Here is a 17364-nt window from a genome sequence, read left to right as displayed (position 1 = left end):
TTGGTAATATATACAACAAGGGGAAAAACCCAAAGATCCAAACTTAATTTTTACACGATTCTAATCATGAAATGAATGAGACAAATGCATAGTGAAGATGGTTACTAAATTGGGTTTAGGGGCAAGATGAAGTTAGGTGTTGTGTTTGTATCCAAATCCAATCCTTCTGCTATTGCAATTATGGTCAAGCTTTAGTCTCCATTCATCGAATTGATTACAAAATTTTTTCCAGCCCTACCTTTTGGAACCATGCTCCGCAAGCTATCCACTAATTTTTCATAGCCGCCTATCACCATTGCACAGGACAACTAGGGGCCCATCCATGGTCTAACTTTTGGTTTTTCTCTTCTCCTTTTGCTGGGGCTGTTCTCGACTTGGCTGATAAAAAAATTGTTAGCCTTTCTTTGAAAAAGGGGGAAAAAGAACATCCTTTGCAGCAAAAAAGAACAAGGTTTTCATGTTATTCTAATGTTTTAGGAGTCATGAACTATCGCACATGAAGAGGACCAGAGAGAGTCATGATAATTGAAAATGAAGTAATGTAAAATGTAATCTACCAGCATCAAGGGTTCCTTTAATCTAAGAACGAACATTACATTTATTAAAATTATGTACATTGATGTTAACATGAATTAACAGACAGATACATGTACTGTTTCAGCCATCAAGCCAGTCCAAACTATAGCTTCTCTCTGCAACTTGAACATGAAGGTCTGGCTTAGCCTTTCCCACATTTTTCCAGAGCCCAGAAACTTCGTCATCACAGATAACTCTGCGCAGTGACTTCAAGTTCAACAAGGCAGCCGATGTTGGTAGGCTCACAGTCTCTGAACACTCCCTCATGTCTATCTTTTCCAGGCTTGATAATCTACCTATTTCCCTAGGTAGACATCTCATGTTAAGGCATTGGGAGATATCAAGGTATTTTAAAGCCACTAGCTCGCCGATGCTGGGAGGGAGCTTCTTAAGTTCTGGACAAGCATACAGCCTAAGTATCTGTAGTTTCCGCAGCATACCCAAATCAGCAGGCAATTCACATAATCGGTGGCAGTTGGTTATGCTCAGACTTTGGAGTGAATTCACCTTACAAATGCTTAAGGGCAGCTTAATTAGATCATCACAATGATCAATTACGAGCTCTGATAGACGAGGGAAGATCTGGGGCAGGTCTAGCACTGAGGGATCAAAGCTGTTGTTAACCTTGCAGAAAACCATAGATAGCTTCCGCAAGTTCCTCAAGGGAACCGTGGCGTTGGATAGTTGAGGAACGGACACTTTTTCAAGCCAAAGGCTCCGCAGATTTGCCAGATTAGTAAAAACTGAAAAATTCTGAAGGGTTGCTTCAGATGTACCATAATTTATTACAACAAGTGCCCTGAGTTTGGGCATATCGTCTGTGAATGGAGGCAAGAAGTATTCATTGGAGGAAAAATTCAGGATGAGTACTTCAGCCTTTGGGAACTCCATCCGGAACCAGTCCATTTCCCTCATTTCTCCTGTCAAGTGATGAAATTTTTAATAATATGAGCAACGAGATTCTAGGAAACAATGCATTTGCGAAAGAAATTGAGAATCAATGATCAACAATACCTGTATGAACCGAAACAATCTGAGCATTGAATGGCTGATCTGCGTTTCTTTCCCAATCTCTTGGAAGCTCTGTATCTCTCCGTGGCATAAGTAACCTCTTCCGCTCATTCACATCCCCACGATTGCTCAGATGAAGAGCAAGGTCTCTCAACACATCATGCTGAGTGACACAGATTTCATAGAAGCTGCTATATGCGTCACCAGCCCTGAAATTCAGAGAACAGAAATCAGATATCTCAACTAAGTAAAACCAACCCAAGTTACTGGCTTGAGAAACAAATAAAGGGTCTTGAGTAACGAACCGTGGATCTTTCACCAGAGTGAGTAGGTTCTTGTCAGAAAGCTCAACAAGAATGGCGAAAGCCTCCTCCTCATCAATGTCGTGTATCTCAACCCACATGTTGATAAGAACATCAAGGGGGATCTTCTTATCTTCTGGGAATGACCCCAAATCCAAGAAACACTGCTTTACCTTTTTGTTCAAGTATTCCACACTTATTGCCATCCGTTCCAGTAATTTGTTTTCATGAGACTCGCAGATTGGTTCTCCTCGCAGTAACCTTTTCTTTGCACTAGCCCAGTACATTTCAGGTTGGTCTCGCAACGAAGCTCCGATCACTTTCAGAGCCAAAGGAAGTCCTTTACATTCACTAACAATCTGTCAAATCCAAAACTTCACAACCATCAGCAAAGGGAAACAACTCAGAGAGACAAGAAAATAGATCATTATTCCTTTAATTCATTATTACCTGCTTGACCAAACTCTCATCCGCAGTAGGAGGAATCGACTTTTGCCCGAAAGCAGAGTGGCAAAACAGGGACATTGATTCATCTTCCCTCAACAACTCAACTTTGTAAACTTCGTTAACAACACTTGTTGGGAACTTGAACCTCGAAACTACAAGAGTTTTATATGCTGGGATCCTGAAAATGAGTTGTTCAAGTGCAGACAAGGACCAGACATCGTCTAACACAACCAGAATTCGCGGTCCACTTCCCCACTCACACTGTAACTTCCCAGGTGGAACAAAGTGATTACTAGTATAACCCATGGCCTCGTTCCCTGTAATGAATCCCCATATCTTTGCCCTCAATTGATCCAGATCCGGTGACTGTGACACAGTTAGAAACAAAATTCTGTTGTTGAAATAACCTGAAAAAAACAGAACAGAATCAGTTAGTACTTTCATAACTGCCATTACCAACCAAGAAGAACTTAATGGATCAATTACTTACTTCAGGGAAGAAACTTACTTCGAACTTGATTGTCTCTACAAATTTCATTAGCTAAAGTAGTTTTTCCTGATCCTCCAATACCGCAAATTCCAACAACGTTTAAATCATCTCTTCCCATTAACAATTTTTTCACCTTGCTTTTCCCTAAATCCAAACCAACTCCACCCAGGATTCCCAGGCTAGCCTCTTCTTCAACTTCCATTCTTTTCACCGCTTCCTCCACCCACCCTCCCACTCCAATCTTCATCGAACTGAGCCGCTGCTCCAACCGGCCTTCCAACCTGTCGAACCGCTCCATCGTTTCGAACCGCATGTGATGCACGTCGGCCAGCAAGTGGGCCTGCAACGGCCCGCTAACGAACCTCGCGACTTGTTTCTCTAACTTCTCCATCTTCCTGGCCAGCTGGAGGTTTTTGTAGACGTTCCAACGGCCGGAGGCGAGGACTTTGCGGGCCAATTCGAGGCCCCCACGCAGGGTCTCGGAGAAACGGTCAAGCTGAGATTGACGAATAGCGGGGAGCTCGACGCCGGAGTATTTGATTTCGTCGATGATGGGGAGGAGTTCTTGGATGCTCGTGATGAGGTTGTCCGCAGTGGACTTGCAGAGGCATGACTTGCGTGAGATGGAGACTAACTGTTTTAGAAGTTCCGTTGCGATTTCGCCGGTGAAGAAGTCGTTAAACGCCATGGTTGGTTTAGACGGAGGGAAGCGTTTCCGTGAGGAAGTGAGTTAAACCTTAAATGGCGGGCGCGAACTAACAGTGGTTACGTTCTGCTGGCTTTAGTACTTACTGTCTTAAAAAGGTGGAATTTACGTAATTTTATTATTATTATTATTATTGTTATTATTATTTATGTTTTTCAATTGCACCCTTTGTTGTGGCATGTTATAATAATTGTTTTTTAAAAAATAAAAAATCATTTTCCTATATTTTCTTTCATTAAAATACTAATTTTAGATGGTATCCTTTAATTTTTATGTAATTTTAAAAGCAAATTTTGTAAAATAAAAACATCAACATTTTCTTTTAAATTTTCTTCATTAAAAAAGCGAATATTTAATTTGAAACGGAAAAAACATTCTTTATCTTATTTTGATGCTAAATTTGTATTCAACTACTATCGATTAGTAATTTAATTGATAATCATGTTTTCTTAGTTAATGAACAAGAAATTCATATAATTAATTAATGAATGAGAATTTAAGGTGTTGGTATTTTAAAATCAAAGTTTTTTTTAACACGTGAAATCGGAAAAAGATTCTAGAGAACTTTTTTTGGATAATAAATTCTAAAGAAATTGGAAGCGTTGAATCTCTTTTTGTTTTTAAAATTAATGGTTTCTTGTCGAATGTTTTAAGTTTGGAAATTTCCTTTTTATTAACTATAATCCCGAGTAAATTTTATATTCAACATTTCTTTCAATACGACTTAAAACTTAAAAAATAAAACAAATTGATCATGCCACATCTTTCGATAAATATTTTAAACTTTTTAGGGTTTATTTTAATATGGGATTGTGTTTTTTTTCACTATTTTATTGCTCTCAATGGTGCTTCTTAGCTTGCAAGAGATGAATATGCTATCCCAATTACCTTGAAAAGCCACGTTAATTCCAGATTAAACTTTAAACCCTCAAAAAATTATCTTTCCAATAAAGAATGTCCCCCAAAGACCAATCTTCCTTCTACTTTTTGACTCATTAGTCTAAAATTGGTATCTTACTTGGGATATACCTAGATACCAACATTTAAGTTAAACCTATTAAGCAACTTAAAATTTTCTTTTTCCAACTTATGATTTATTTGTTTTTCCAACCCTTAAAATTTTTTATCGCTCGACGCTCATATCTCGTCTCGAGTGCAATATCGACAACGCCAAAGAATGCCCCTTCAAAAAATTTTTTTTCTTATGGTTTGGTGTGAATTTATGCAATGAACTTTGTCTCTCCAAGAGGAGACTGATGGATATATGGGATTGCTACAGCCCTGACATTTTGGGTCATGACCAAAAAAATTTACTCAATATTCTATAGTCTTTATTGTAGTCCCAATAGCAAAGCATTGAAGGCGTAATGAAAGGGTCAGGTGATGAAATCGATAAGGGGCGCAATGAAAGTTTGATAAAGTCGTCTCTGTAGAAGATAATTTGGCTGTGATGAGTCGCTATATTCTTCTGAAAAATGTGAACCTAACATTGTCGCCCATTGAGAAGGGCTTTTTGACGAGCGAAATGGCGGTCGTGCCCTCATTCGTTTCCTATCTCGAAGAGACGACTTGCTCAGTCAAGGCATCAGAAAACCTCATAAAAGAAAAAACATAACCAGCACACTTGAATCAACTGACCAGTGCTTGATCAGCTACGGTAGCCTGAAATCACCATTGAAACATTCATCATCACTGGAATGTAATTAGCCGACGAATTACGATGTCTAAGGGTTGATTGGTTGGTGGAGAGGAGACAATATTACGAGTTTATGTTTTTGATTCAAAAGATAATTGTATATTGCCCTGATTGTATTGATTTTTTCACCCATTAAAAAAAAAAACCTCACTTTAATTCGAATCTATTTTAATTTTGATATCCCAAATAAAAATTTTACGTTAATGAAGAATTAAGTAAGTTTTGAGAATACTTATATCATGTTTATATTTACGATCCAAAAACATATCTAGTAGATAAAAGAAAACCCTAACTCATATATGTAAGTTTTTACTAATATGAGATTTGGGATAATAAAATTTGACTTTTTTTTTTTTGACGAAAGTGATTTGAGTGAATTATGTAAAGAGAATTTACTTCAGCCATAAGGGTCGTTCATGTGTCGAAAGAAAGTCTATGATGATTACTCACCCATCTTGAGGAATTAGAGCAACCAATGGCGGTTCATACAGAAAAGTCAATGCCAAAACTTGGAGCCACCAAATTTTCTTTCTTTCTCTTGTTTTAAAGAGTCATTGCTCATAATTATGGTATAGAAGAGTCCTGTCCGTACAATTCCCTAATACTATATTAATTCTTTTGACTCTTTGGACGATAGTTATGTCAAGAGGCTGGCAATTATTATAGCCATTGAAGATTGAGAGAAACTTTTATCTGTTCCAGCTTTGTGTTGAATAAAATATATAGAGAGAGAAAAGCCATGGTGGGTTGAGACTGAGGTAAGAGTGCCCTTTGTCAGTTGCCCTTAAAGCAAAGCATGAATCAGACGACCGAGTCACCGATTCACATGGTTTAAATCCCAATGGGTACGTATTATCTAACTCTCTTTGTTTCTGGTTTTAGTTTTCAACATTATACGCTACGTATACGAAAAGTCTTATCTGTCTTTGCTGAGATCAGGCTACCTACAGCTGTTCATATAACGTGCTCACGTAAATGCAGAGATAAGCTAAATAATTCATTAGAAAATAAGGCAAAAATGGACTATCTGTGTTTTCCTCAGCCTGGTTTTGGCAGCCCTTCTCTTGGATTTTATGGATAAACTATCAGCCGGGTTTTGATAGCCCTTCTCTTGGATTTTATAGATAAACTATCTGTTGGCAGCTAGAAACCGATATCTCATCCCTGTTTTGCTCCTCAGCCCTCGCATTACTATATATTAGTCTGTGTCCTAAGAGAGAACCAGAGTTTATACTAGTATTGTTCATAATCACCTAACTACTCTTGAATCTTGAGGCTGAGTACTGCATGGCTATGCTTAGTTTTTCTTATTAATTTGAGAAAGTAGTGAACTCCATTGCTAAAAATGGTAGTGCTAGGTTTTTTTTACCTGTGACATGGATTTATAATCAGGATCCAAGACCAAAATTGGGGTTGGTTAGGTTAGGTAGGTTACAAAGCTTGAAGAGCTTTTTACTGATACATTGACTTTAACTTAAAACTCTTTCATTCATGCTTTAGGTTTCTTACCATAGGGATCTTCGCTGGTAAAAATTTTGGTTAAGAAGAGAAGATTGGTCTTATCTATATCGGTCGTTCATGTGTCAGGAAAAATATCTCATATATAATTGGTTCACAAAAGTCTATCCTGATGAACTGATGATTTCACCCATCTTGACGAATTGATCTTGACAAGTCAATGCCAAAGCTTAGAGCCAGAAGCTTTTGTGGCATTTTTTGGGTGTAAGGAGTAGTCATCGATTCATTATCCTTAGTTTAGAAAAATAGTTCTGTCCGTACTATAAGATGGATATATCAGAAAAGCTGGGAATTGTACCCATTGAAAAAACATACATGGGAGTGGCCATTTGGGGTATAAACGCCTTAATCAAATTAAGCATGAATCTGACCGAGTCCATGCTGTCTCAGCCTAGCCCTTCTCGCGGATTCTATTCGAGTTGGTAAACTTACATCAAATATAGATTATTCTTATGGATAAACAATCTGTCCTGGCAGCTAAAATTTTCTGATATCTCTCATTCATTCCTGCTGCTCACGACCAGGTCCAACCTCAAACCACCAGAGCTCATTGTTGATCAACACAAGTTTGACTTGATCATGATGTTGCTTGCCTTCTGTCTCAATTCATCATCAATTGAAATGGCCCTCCAGTTCTTGCAAACTAAATCGCACTTTCCCCTTATTTTTCACTCACTCTCCCTGTCAATAACATTTGCATTTGCTTTCCTAATCGTTCGGCAGATGCATGAAATATTCCAAATTTGATCCGGCAGCCCATGTGCTTGAGCAAGGTGGTTTGCTTCTTTGCCATTACAGCATTTCTCATAGCCATTACTGATTACGCTCTCTCCATGATCACCATTTTGACATGCAATTCCGTTCAAGCACCCTTGTATAACACTTCTATTTTGTTTTATTGAAGAAAATGTCTGCTGCTATGAGTAGACTAGTGCTACTAATATGTAAAGTTTATCATTCTATAGGAAGCATGCTGAAAAGAACCATATGCCTCAACAGAAGCAGCCTAAAGCCCATAAACGACCAAACCTTAGTAACCCATATATCCATGCCTAAACAAAAAAAACTGAGCCCATATTATCATCCAAGCGTGCCCAAGTGATCCATTTTTATAAGCCTATCACACCTCTCTTAGGCAACTTGGGTGTTGCAAAAGGCACACAAGGAAGAAATTAAAAAGCCTTCAAGTATGAAAGAATGATGCAAAAGTGTATTAGGATTTCGCGTTTACCTACTAGTACATGTCTTACCAAAAGTTTTGGTCTATTGTAGAATAAACTTAACACAATACTTTCCACAAGAATACATTTCAACCAAAGAAAACTAGTAACAATACCTCTGAGGAGCTGTACAGTTTCAGAATTACCAAATTCCTTGTCATACACAGAGCTCTAGCTGTACAATTACCTTAATCCCCTTCACCGTCCTTCATTTGAAGGCTAAGGTTAAAAATCTTTCTTAGCATTTAGCTGATGATAAAAGTTTGTAGCTGTCCTGTAGTGAACCTCCACTACTATCAGCTGCTCCCCCTTTTCTTCAGGTCCTGCAGATTTATCCTACTCATCATACACCCATTCAGATACACGATAACGAGAACTTACATGATCACCTATCCCTTCAGCCAAATTTGAATCAAGCAGTTGAAGTTGCTTTTTGATCCAAGGAGGATCATTGGGACTCAGCCAGAGAGCTTCAGCAGTATCTTTGTGCTTAAAATCTGGCTGCCGTGGATTTTTCTTACTTTTCCTATTGTCCCACCATTCAAATGGGTTGGTAAAAAATACTTGCCACAAGTAAAGTTGCCTTTCGTACCTCTCCATACCAGCTTCACCTACATCTTTTACTAGAGGAAGAAAGAAAACACAATAAGCATGGAGCAAAAGAAGAAATAAAAAACCTCCAAGTAGATAACGATTGAAGAGTGATTTCTATAATTAGCAATTTTCTTAAGATTATGGATCACTAACTCATACAATAGGCCAGACATAATCTGTCTGAGAGATTAGACATCTGTCCAGCTAAGTGGTAACAAATAACATATAGATTAGCAAAAAAAAAAAAGGCTGTTTTCTAGGTTAGCTCCAGCTATGAATTCACAAGCCAAACCAGACAATTACAAAAGCATACAAAATAAGAATGATAGACAGAAACATTTGTACCTTGTTCTGATTGTAGTTCCTTGTATTTTTGGGAGGTTGATCTTTGACCATGTTGTGCAACAAAATTCAACTCTTTTACATTTACCTACATTAACATATTAAATGAACAAGCATTGTCTCCACGGTCCACATCTATCCATATTTACATATACATTAAACCAACATTAGAAGTCTATTGGATTTGGATTAATCATGTTAGCTCCAACTAAAGCATCAGATTAGTTGCAGACAATCACATTCCATTAAAAGATTAGGATGATTAGTTTGATTAATGCCATGAAACATAGTAAATATCAGTAGCAAAGAAACGGAAGAACCTGGTAACATATAACGAGTTGCCCATCTTCATTAACCTTAGAGAAGGACACTAAATGCCCGGAAACATAAATAAAGTCACCAGGCTTCACATGTTTCACACACATTTTACCCATATCGTTCCACATAAATAGTAATATCCTGTTTTAAAATCATAAATTTCCAACATTAACATTTCACTGTAAAGGCAAAAACTTGAAAATAAAGAAACTAAATTAAAAAATTAAAAAAAAAGGAACTGACTTGAATTTGCGATCGGAGTCATGGGGGTTTTTGACATTGAGCAAGGTGTGAACCCCAAAGTTATCGGTCTTAGTGTTCATAACTCTCAGAGGACGATCCACGGTTCCAATGAAGCTGACATGGTTCCGCAACCAAGGCTGCACTATTACCGTCGTCGGCCGCTGGAATTTAAGCGCGAGTCTGTAAACCGCGCTTCCTCCTTCTTCATCATCGACGAATGAATTCGAGAATCTAGGGTTCGAAGCTGCGGATGAATGGAATGGGGTACAATTTTGCAGGGGAAACCGAGACGTGCTCCCCAGGATTAGCGCTCTGATACGACGCGCGATCATAAATTCAAAACGTGGCAGTGATCGGTGTATATGGAGAGGGATGCGACAGGAGATTTGATGAGTGAATATTCGACTGGCAGTAGGATTCAAAGCGGAGGAGTTTGGCGGGTTTTTTCTTCTCTGAGGAAGGATTTGGGTTAGTAACTGTAATCGGCGAAGGCAGCGGAGGTTAGCTGGAATTAAATGATCCGACAAAGGGTTATAATTTGGATTGGGCCGGGTTTGAGGATAAGAAAATGGGCCGTTAAAATACTTCTAAATAGCCCATAGCGATTTTGGACAGTTTTTTTTTAAGATAAACTTTTTTTTAGAAATTTGGTTTTAAATTAAAAAATAATTTATTATTTTTTAATACATTTAATCAAGTTTTATTTTTTTATTTAAAATCAAATAAAAAATTAATTATCATTCGATAAAATGTCATTTATCATTTTTACACCCGTAACACTAACACGAAAAATGAAAAAATCACGTAATCATATCATCATGATACATCAACATATTATATCATCATTTATTATAATATGTCAACATATCACGTCAGCACTACATGATATTAAAATGACTAATAATATTTTAATTAATAACAATCAGTTAATCATTAATCACAAATGTTTATTTGATTTTAAAAAAATATAATAACTTATTCAAAATTTTGAATTATTCAATTTTTTTTAAAAAATATATAAAAATAATAATTTATTGTCTCCCATTGTGTTAATATTTCAATCTTTGTAATTAATTAATTATTATTTTTTTGTCTACACTCTCATTTTAATTTTTGGCGTGTGTCCAAAGTCTATAGACGTGGAAAATAAATAAACACAAGCATGTGAATATTCCTAAATATTACCTTTTTTGACGTGGACGACGAGACATCACATGTTTTTGCCCTATTAGGCCGTTACCGTTTCATGTTGCCTTTTTAACGGTTCAATACCGAATGAAAAGTATTATCATCACTTTAAGATAAAAATAAGATTAACGGAGTCAAAATTAAGTGTGGGTGTACCGCATTTCACTCTTTTTGAAAGAGTCAAAACCTCAACTCAGCCGCAATCTTCCACAGCAAAGCGTTATCTTGTGATTTCCGTAAGATTTTATTGATGAATTTATTACAAATCTCCCATTTTCTAAGCTTCTTGTGTGAACACAGGACAACTTTTCTTTTGTTTCTCTTCAGAAAATTAAATGACAAATATTAATTTATATTTTAAATTGAGATCGTTGACTTAGGTCATACTTGCATTAATTACACATTTGTTTCATATCTCGCAATAGTTAGTTAACAACCACCTTAAGACAGCATGTTCGACTACATTAATTATATATTTGTTTCATAACTCACAGCAATTAGTTAATAACTGCCTTAAGATAGCATGTTCGAACCCTCTCTTGTTTGTTTTCTCAAAAACCTTAACTCTGTCGTTGATCCGAACTTATCTTAATTTCAATATTTTTCATATCTATTTTGCATTAGGAAAAATTATATAATCTCTAATGTCATTTTATCATGTAATCATGTACAAGATTCTTTTCTTATGTATTTAATGTAAAATTTTGTAATATTTTTTTTTACTCGAATCGACTATACTCTCGTCACAAGTCGGGTTATCTTACCTACTCCGCGTGTTTAAACGCAACTCGGTATAAAAAAGAGGAACAAAAATTCGCCCTTGTTGATTAAAATAATTTCTTTTCGTTTTGTCACGAAATTATAGTAGCAAACTACATCGTTTTACTATTTGTGGAAGCCGAACCCGAACATACTCCACGAACACGGCGCATGGTAGAGTTTGTCAACATTGACTTTTTTAATTTGTATTTTCAAATTCAAAACCAAAAACACACAAAATAAATTAAAAAAATCCATCGCTCTCGTCTCCTCTGCAACTGTGTCCCACGCTGTTGGTCAGACACAGAAAAAAAATAAAAGAAAAGAGAAAAAGAGGCAAAGAGAGAGAAAATCACGCATTGACTTTAGGAAAGACAGGAAGAAACGGATACATGTCGTGTTACTGACTCCGGTCGCTTCAAACAAAAGGCCGGTTTATAACAAACTTTCGTTTGAGTCTTAGATTTTTATCTGTTTAAAGTTGACTGTAATAAAATTTAATTAATTAATTAATTTTATTTTAAAGGAGAAGACAAAGTAAACTGAGAAAGAACCGAGGTGTTTCCATTGCTCTATCAGACAGACGGGGGAGGAAAAAAAAAACCTCAAAAACTCTTATGTTTTGTCTGTTAATTTTCAAATGACGACGACAAGTTCAACAAAGACACGCCTCTTCTTCCTCTCTCGATGCCTATTTCCCGAGCTTTTCCGTACCTCTCGTCTTCTCTGCCGTCGCGTCATTCTCTTCACGACGACACCGGTAATGCCGGTTATTCTTCTTCTCCTGGTGGTGGTGATGGTAATAACCGAGCACAACAGCAGCGCCGGCTCACGCGTCAGAGGAAGCTTAGGCACGTGACGGATGATGAGCTTGGCTTAAGGTTTAACGATATCGATCGTTCGTTTTCCTCGCCCGGTTCGCCTGATACAGCGGCGAGGAAGTCGAGGAATCCGGACTGTTTAGAACATTGGTCATCGTCGGCGGTGCCGAAACCGTTGCCTCTGCCTGAGCTGTTCACAAATCGGAAACCGAAGACGTCAGGTTCGAGTCCTGGACCGAGTCAACTCGCATCACCCGATGAAGAACCGGCCTCTGCTTTCGGAAGGTAGCCTTGATTTTTCTTGCTTTTTAATTATTTTATTAGTGTTTTAATCTAAATTTTAACTCTTCATTTATTTATTGAGATAGGTTTAATTCTTCAATTTTTACCGGATAATAATTGAGTAGTTCCAACGTTGACTGAAATATGAAAAGGCCCGTCTTCACCGCTTCATGATGATTTGTTTATCTTAAGCAGAATTAATTAATTTTATTAGGTGCTCCTGCAAATTGCATTTAATTACAACCGAACTCTTGCTAGTTGAGCTGAGTGTATTCTCATGGCTGAGTTCGGTATATAAACTCATCTGATGCAAGGATCCATCTATGATAAAACCATGTGATGCATATTTCTACATTGCAGCCATTGTTGTCCTTCACTTACTTATGGATAATGTGAGTAGCCTCGAAAAATAAACTTTTGTTGGTGGTTGCATATGTTATATATAATATTGAAGCATGGCTGTTGGTTGTAATTCTGCTGATGTGCTTCACAAAATTATCAGGAAGGATGCAGATCATGCTGCTAAAAGTTGTCCTGCAAAATTATCGGCCAATGTTCATAAGGGATTTTCTCAAGTTGAACCCGTTGAAAGGGTTAACAATGGCTCAAGGCAAAGAGTCCCTACAAAGAGCAGTTTACCAAGTTTTCTCTCAACCCCGATTAGTCCTCGAAGACAAAACACTCAAGATCACTTTGATTCTTATGATGTTGCAGATTCAACCAAATCTTTATTAAGTCGTCGCAAGGGCTCTCATGACCTAAACTTTGGAAGTGTTAACTACAACTTGAGGCTGAATGTTCCTGCCAGGAGTGCACCAACAACTGCTTTGTCTAGTCCTTCTGTTAGCCCACAAAGATCAAAAACAGTAGATCCTTTTCCTTCTTCCTCGTCAGGTCCCCAAGAATTACGGGGGTTGATAGATTTTGATGCTCTACATTTAGGTAGAGCTGCTGCTTATACTTCACCAGTGTCCCCAGTAAAAACTGTACATACTCCTGAACATTCTCCACTGCATAGCCCAGGTCCAAATAAAATTTTATTTGCATCCTCTAGGGACTGGCTTGAAAGTAATAGTCAAGTAAATGCCCATCCATTGCCCCTTCCCCCTGGAGCTTTACCATCATCACAATCATCAATGCCACTACCATCACCTGTTTCAAGTCACAACATAGAAAAGCCAATTGCAACATCAATGATAAGTCAATGGCAGAAAGGAAGACTTCTTGGACGTGGTACATATGGAAGTGTTTATGAAGCAACCAACAGGTATGCAAGTGTTATAAAGCAAATTTTTACAGTGGTTTATTCATTTCTTCTTTCCAGTAGTGACATTTCTTTATGTTTTGTTTGACAGAGAGACTGGAGCTTTGTGTGCAATGAAAGAAGTGGATATCATCCCTGATGACCCTAAATCTGTTGAATGTATAAAACAGTTAGAGCAGGTTATTCTCTAAAGTTCTTTATCACTAGTTTATGTTTTAGTAGTCGTTAATTAACTTTTGCTTCTCCACTATCTGTTGCAATCTTGAGGCTTGAAATTGTGATAGAACTGCGGTATGATTTATAAAATGTTCTTTTATCCCCCAAAACAAGAGAAGAAATATTTTGCTCAAAGTATTTCACTTTTTTAGCTTCTGAATAATTTTTTGTTCATCAAGTGGATTCCAAGCATAGCTTCATTATCCTCCAAATTGATCATGCTGTAAGAGATTTAAACTATTGACATTCTTGCCGGTCTTATGTGTTGCAGGAAATTAGAGTTTTGCGAAATCTAAAGCATCGGAATATAGTTCAATATTATGGCAGTGAAATAGTATGTAGTCCTTCTATTTATTCTACACTATTGCTTAAATAGACATTTTGTAAGCTTGGTTAAGTTGGGGGTTCTTGTTTCATATGTAGGTTGATGATCACTTTTACATATATTTGGAGTATGTCCATCCTGGCTCAATTAATAAATATGTCCGTGAACACTGTGGAGCTATAACAGAATCTATAGTTCGCAATTTCACCCGCCATGTTCTATCTGGCTTAGCATACTTGCACAGCTCAAAGACAATCCACAGGTGACAATCATGCACAATTAGAAGGAATGTATATTTTATGTTGCAGCTTAGCTTCTTTGTTTGCACTACACTTATTACTTCTGAAATTCGATGAACCAACAAACAATGGGCGAAATGTTGTTAGGGAAACTTTGCTCCATGTTACAACCATCCAACTGGTTGAACTAGAAACGTTGTTGTCAAGATGTGATTCTGTTTTTTTGTTATAGTTTTTGATGTTTCTTGTCAACAAAAAATTTCATTGACTTGAATGCTTGTTCATATAGGGATATAAAAGGGGCAAATTTGCTTGTCGATGCAAATGGCGTTGTTAAACTTGCTGATTTTGGCATGGCAAAACATGTGAGTTTTTGACATCCTTAAACTTCTTATGGTGTAGTGTGAATTCTATTACTCCAAATATTATATTACCTTTGCATGCTTCTTCAATGTTATATGTTAGTTTTATAATTCCTCTCTGAGGTATATTTTCTGGTTGCTTCTAGATTTGCATGTTTCATTGATAAACATTCTGTGGTGTCATGGGGAGCATTCTTGTGGTTACATGCTTCAGCACCTTTTATAAATATACTTGTAGGGGATGCTAGTGCCTTACATAATGAGAACTTGTTGCTATTCCTATGTCAAGCCTGTTCATTCAAAGGCCATTCTTTCTATCCTTTGGCAGGGTTCTCTGTTTATTTGATAGGTGACCCCTGCTGCTTCTCTTTATGGTCATAAATTCCATAATGATATCAATTGTCACCATTTATAGTTGTTTATCTGGAATTATGCACTCTACCAAGTTGCAAGAAGATGCTCTATGATTTACATAGATTTGACAATATTTAGAGTAATACTTTGAGATTATGATGATTGGTTGTGTTAGTTTGATGATACGTGCTAAATGTCTGTTTAAAAGAGTCTAATTTCTTTCTCTTCTTCCTTTTTCCTTTTTTTTTTTTTTATTAATTCCAGCTTACAGGACTATCATACGAGCTGTCTTTGAAGGGCAGTCCATACTGGATGGCTCCTGAGGTGATTCACATTACTGTAAATTGTACATATTTTATCCTTTCGTGTTTTGATTCCTTTTCTTTACTGTTGTTATTCTATTGCAGGTCATAAAAGCCGTTATGCAGAAAGATGCCAACCCAAATCTTGCTCTGGCTGTTGACATATGGAGCCTGGGTTGTACCATCATTGAGATGTTTAATGGTAAACCTCCATGGAGTGAGCTTGAAGGGGTGAGCCCATGTTCAAACTTTTATTTGATCATGCCTCTTTTTAAACTTTGCTTTTCATTTATTGTAGACTGGATTCTTCAAAATTGAGAATTTTTTGTATAAACGTTTATACAAAGGGTTTTATATTAATGTTTTGACTGTCATTTTGTATCAATCAGCCTCAAGCTATGTTCAAGGTATTGAACAGAAGCCCGCCAATACCAGAAGCCTTATCTCTGGAAGGGAAGGATTTTCTGCATTGTTGCTTTCGAAGAAATCCTGCAGAGCGACCATCAGCTGTTATGTTACTTGAGCATCCTTTTGTACGAAATTCAGCTGATCAAAATGGATCGGCCATCATGCAGGCATTTTCTAGAATGAATGTAATGGTAAGCACCAATGAGTGATTCTTTGTTTTTGGACCCATTCATGAGCTCCAAAGTAACATTGTCATCTTGCACTGAAATGCAAATGTTACTAGTACACTGATACTATGTCTATGGTCACAAAGGATAAACCACATAGTCCGAGAAGCTGCCCTACACATAAAATTGAATTGATGACTACTTCCCTGGGCACAAGGGTCACGAATGGGAAATTGCCATATAATAGGTATATGATGTGTATATTCACATACATTCCACTCTAGAATATTCATCATATAAATATTTGTCGAATCATTAGTTTCACTCATGCAGGACTATATGATCTGGCTTCATGATATATAAACATTGTTTTTCTTTCTCTATCTTCATTCAGTGAGACTGGCCAATCCTTCAGCACCAAAACTATAAACTGTGCTGCGGCATCTCATCATCTCATCTTTTCCACTCTCGAGGTCTCCACTTACACATCTGCAACGGGACTGATCCGTGGTTCACATAGTTTCAGCCCTTCTTCACACGTCTCCAGCAACATGCCCCTTGGCACAGTGAACAATCATCCATGTGCTCTGGGGAGGACTCAAGGGAAAGAAGTCCCACACATCTGAAACCAGCAAGACTCCCCATGTGCATAGCTTGGAGAAACTGGCAAGTTTCTAGCTGAGAATTTTTGGCAATGCCATCTTGAGGTTTGGTGACTTGATTTGTCTACCATTTCCCATGGCTCTGATACATGTTCTGTAAATACAGAGAGTTCTCTTAGTTGTTTAATCCTCTCAGCTGTTATTTGTTAAGCTGCTAATTTTCTCATTCTTTTATGGTTGGGGCTTGTATCAATAGAATGAGTTCATCTCTAGGATTACACAGGCTGCAACATTCAAAGGATTTGTAAAAACTTACTTCCTGTATCTGTGAAATTGAAATTCCTTCCCACTGATCATATGATAAGGTCAAGATTAGGGTTATTGAAATATTAAATACTTTTAAACTTTTTGGATAATCATTATCCGTAATATGAGTAGGTCTTTATATAGTAATCTCTTACGTTTTTATCAAAATTTCTATAAATATTTAATAATGTAAGATTATTGAAATAATATGTACTTGGCTATTGAAAAATTAGATTGGTTTGATTATTTTTAGTATTTTAGATTATGTATACAATATTATAAAAAATTATTAATATTTATATTATA

The 17364-nt window shown here is 37.0% G+C and overlaps 3 protein-coding genes across 4 annotated transcripts; 1 reads left to right on the top strand and 2 right to left on the bottom strand.

Annotated features, from left to right (window-relative positions):
• Positions 523 to 3514, bottom strand: LOC18591271 (probable disease resistance protein At4g33300). Its single transcript, XM_007017306.2, has 5 exons — positions 2845 to 3514; positions 2340 to 2743; positions 1893 to 2248; positions 1591 to 1796; positions 523 to 1496 (listed from the first exon to the last, which is right to left on the bottom strand). The coding sequence occupies exons 1-5, from the start codon at positions 3512 to 3514 to the stop codon at positions 658 to 660; spliced, it is 2475 nt and encodes an 824-aa protein (XP_007017368.2). The 3' UTR covers positions 523 to 657.
• LOC18591270 (protein OSB1, mitochondrial) lies at positions 7915 to 10100 on the bottom strand. Its single transcript, XM_018126409.1, has 4 exons — positions 9464 to 10100; positions 9223 to 9361; positions 8906 to 8990; positions 7915 to 8589 (listed from the first exon to the last, which is right to left on the bottom strand). The coding sequence occupies exons 1-4, from the start codon at positions 9793 to 9795 to the stop codon at positions 8303 to 8305; spliced, it is 843 nt and encodes a 280-aa protein (XP_017981898.1). The 5' UTR covers positions 9796 to 10100; the 3' UTR covers positions 7915 to 8302.
• On the top strand, positions 11954 to 17116 carry LOC18591269 (mitogen-activated protein kinase kinase kinase YODA). 2 transcript variants are annotated; one of them, XM_007017300.2, is made up of 11 exons: positions 11958 to 12516; positions 13016 to 13780; positions 13869 to 13956; positions 14265 to 14327; positions 14417 to 14580; positions 14847 to 14922; positions 15538 to 15597; positions 15681 to 15806; positions 15965 to 16174; positions 16297 to 16397; positions 16545 to 17116. In XM_007017300.2, exons 1-11 carry the CDS (start codon positions 12098 to 12100, stop codon positions 16774 to 16776), a joined length of 2304 nt encoding a protein of 767 aa, XP_007017362.2. In that variant the 5' UTR covers positions 11958 to 12097; the 3' UTR covers positions 16777 to 17116. The 2 variants fall into 2 exon arrangements, with proteins under 2 accessions (XP_007017365.2, XP_007017362.2); XM_007017303.2 differs by lacking the exon at positions 16297 to 16397 and having other exon boundaries at positions 11954 to 12516; positions 16545 to 16635.

This window comes from Theobroma cacao, chromosome 8, assembly GCF_000208745.1.
Source record: "Theobroma cacao cultivar B97-61/B2 chromosome 8, Criollo_cocoa_genome_V2, whole genome shotgun sequence".
Classification (NCBI taxonomy): domain Eukaryota; kingdom Viridiplantae; phylum Streptophyta; class Magnoliopsida; order Malvales; family Malvaceae; genus Theobroma; species Theobroma cacao.
This window is presented reverse-complemented; position numbering and strand designations above follow the sequence as displayed.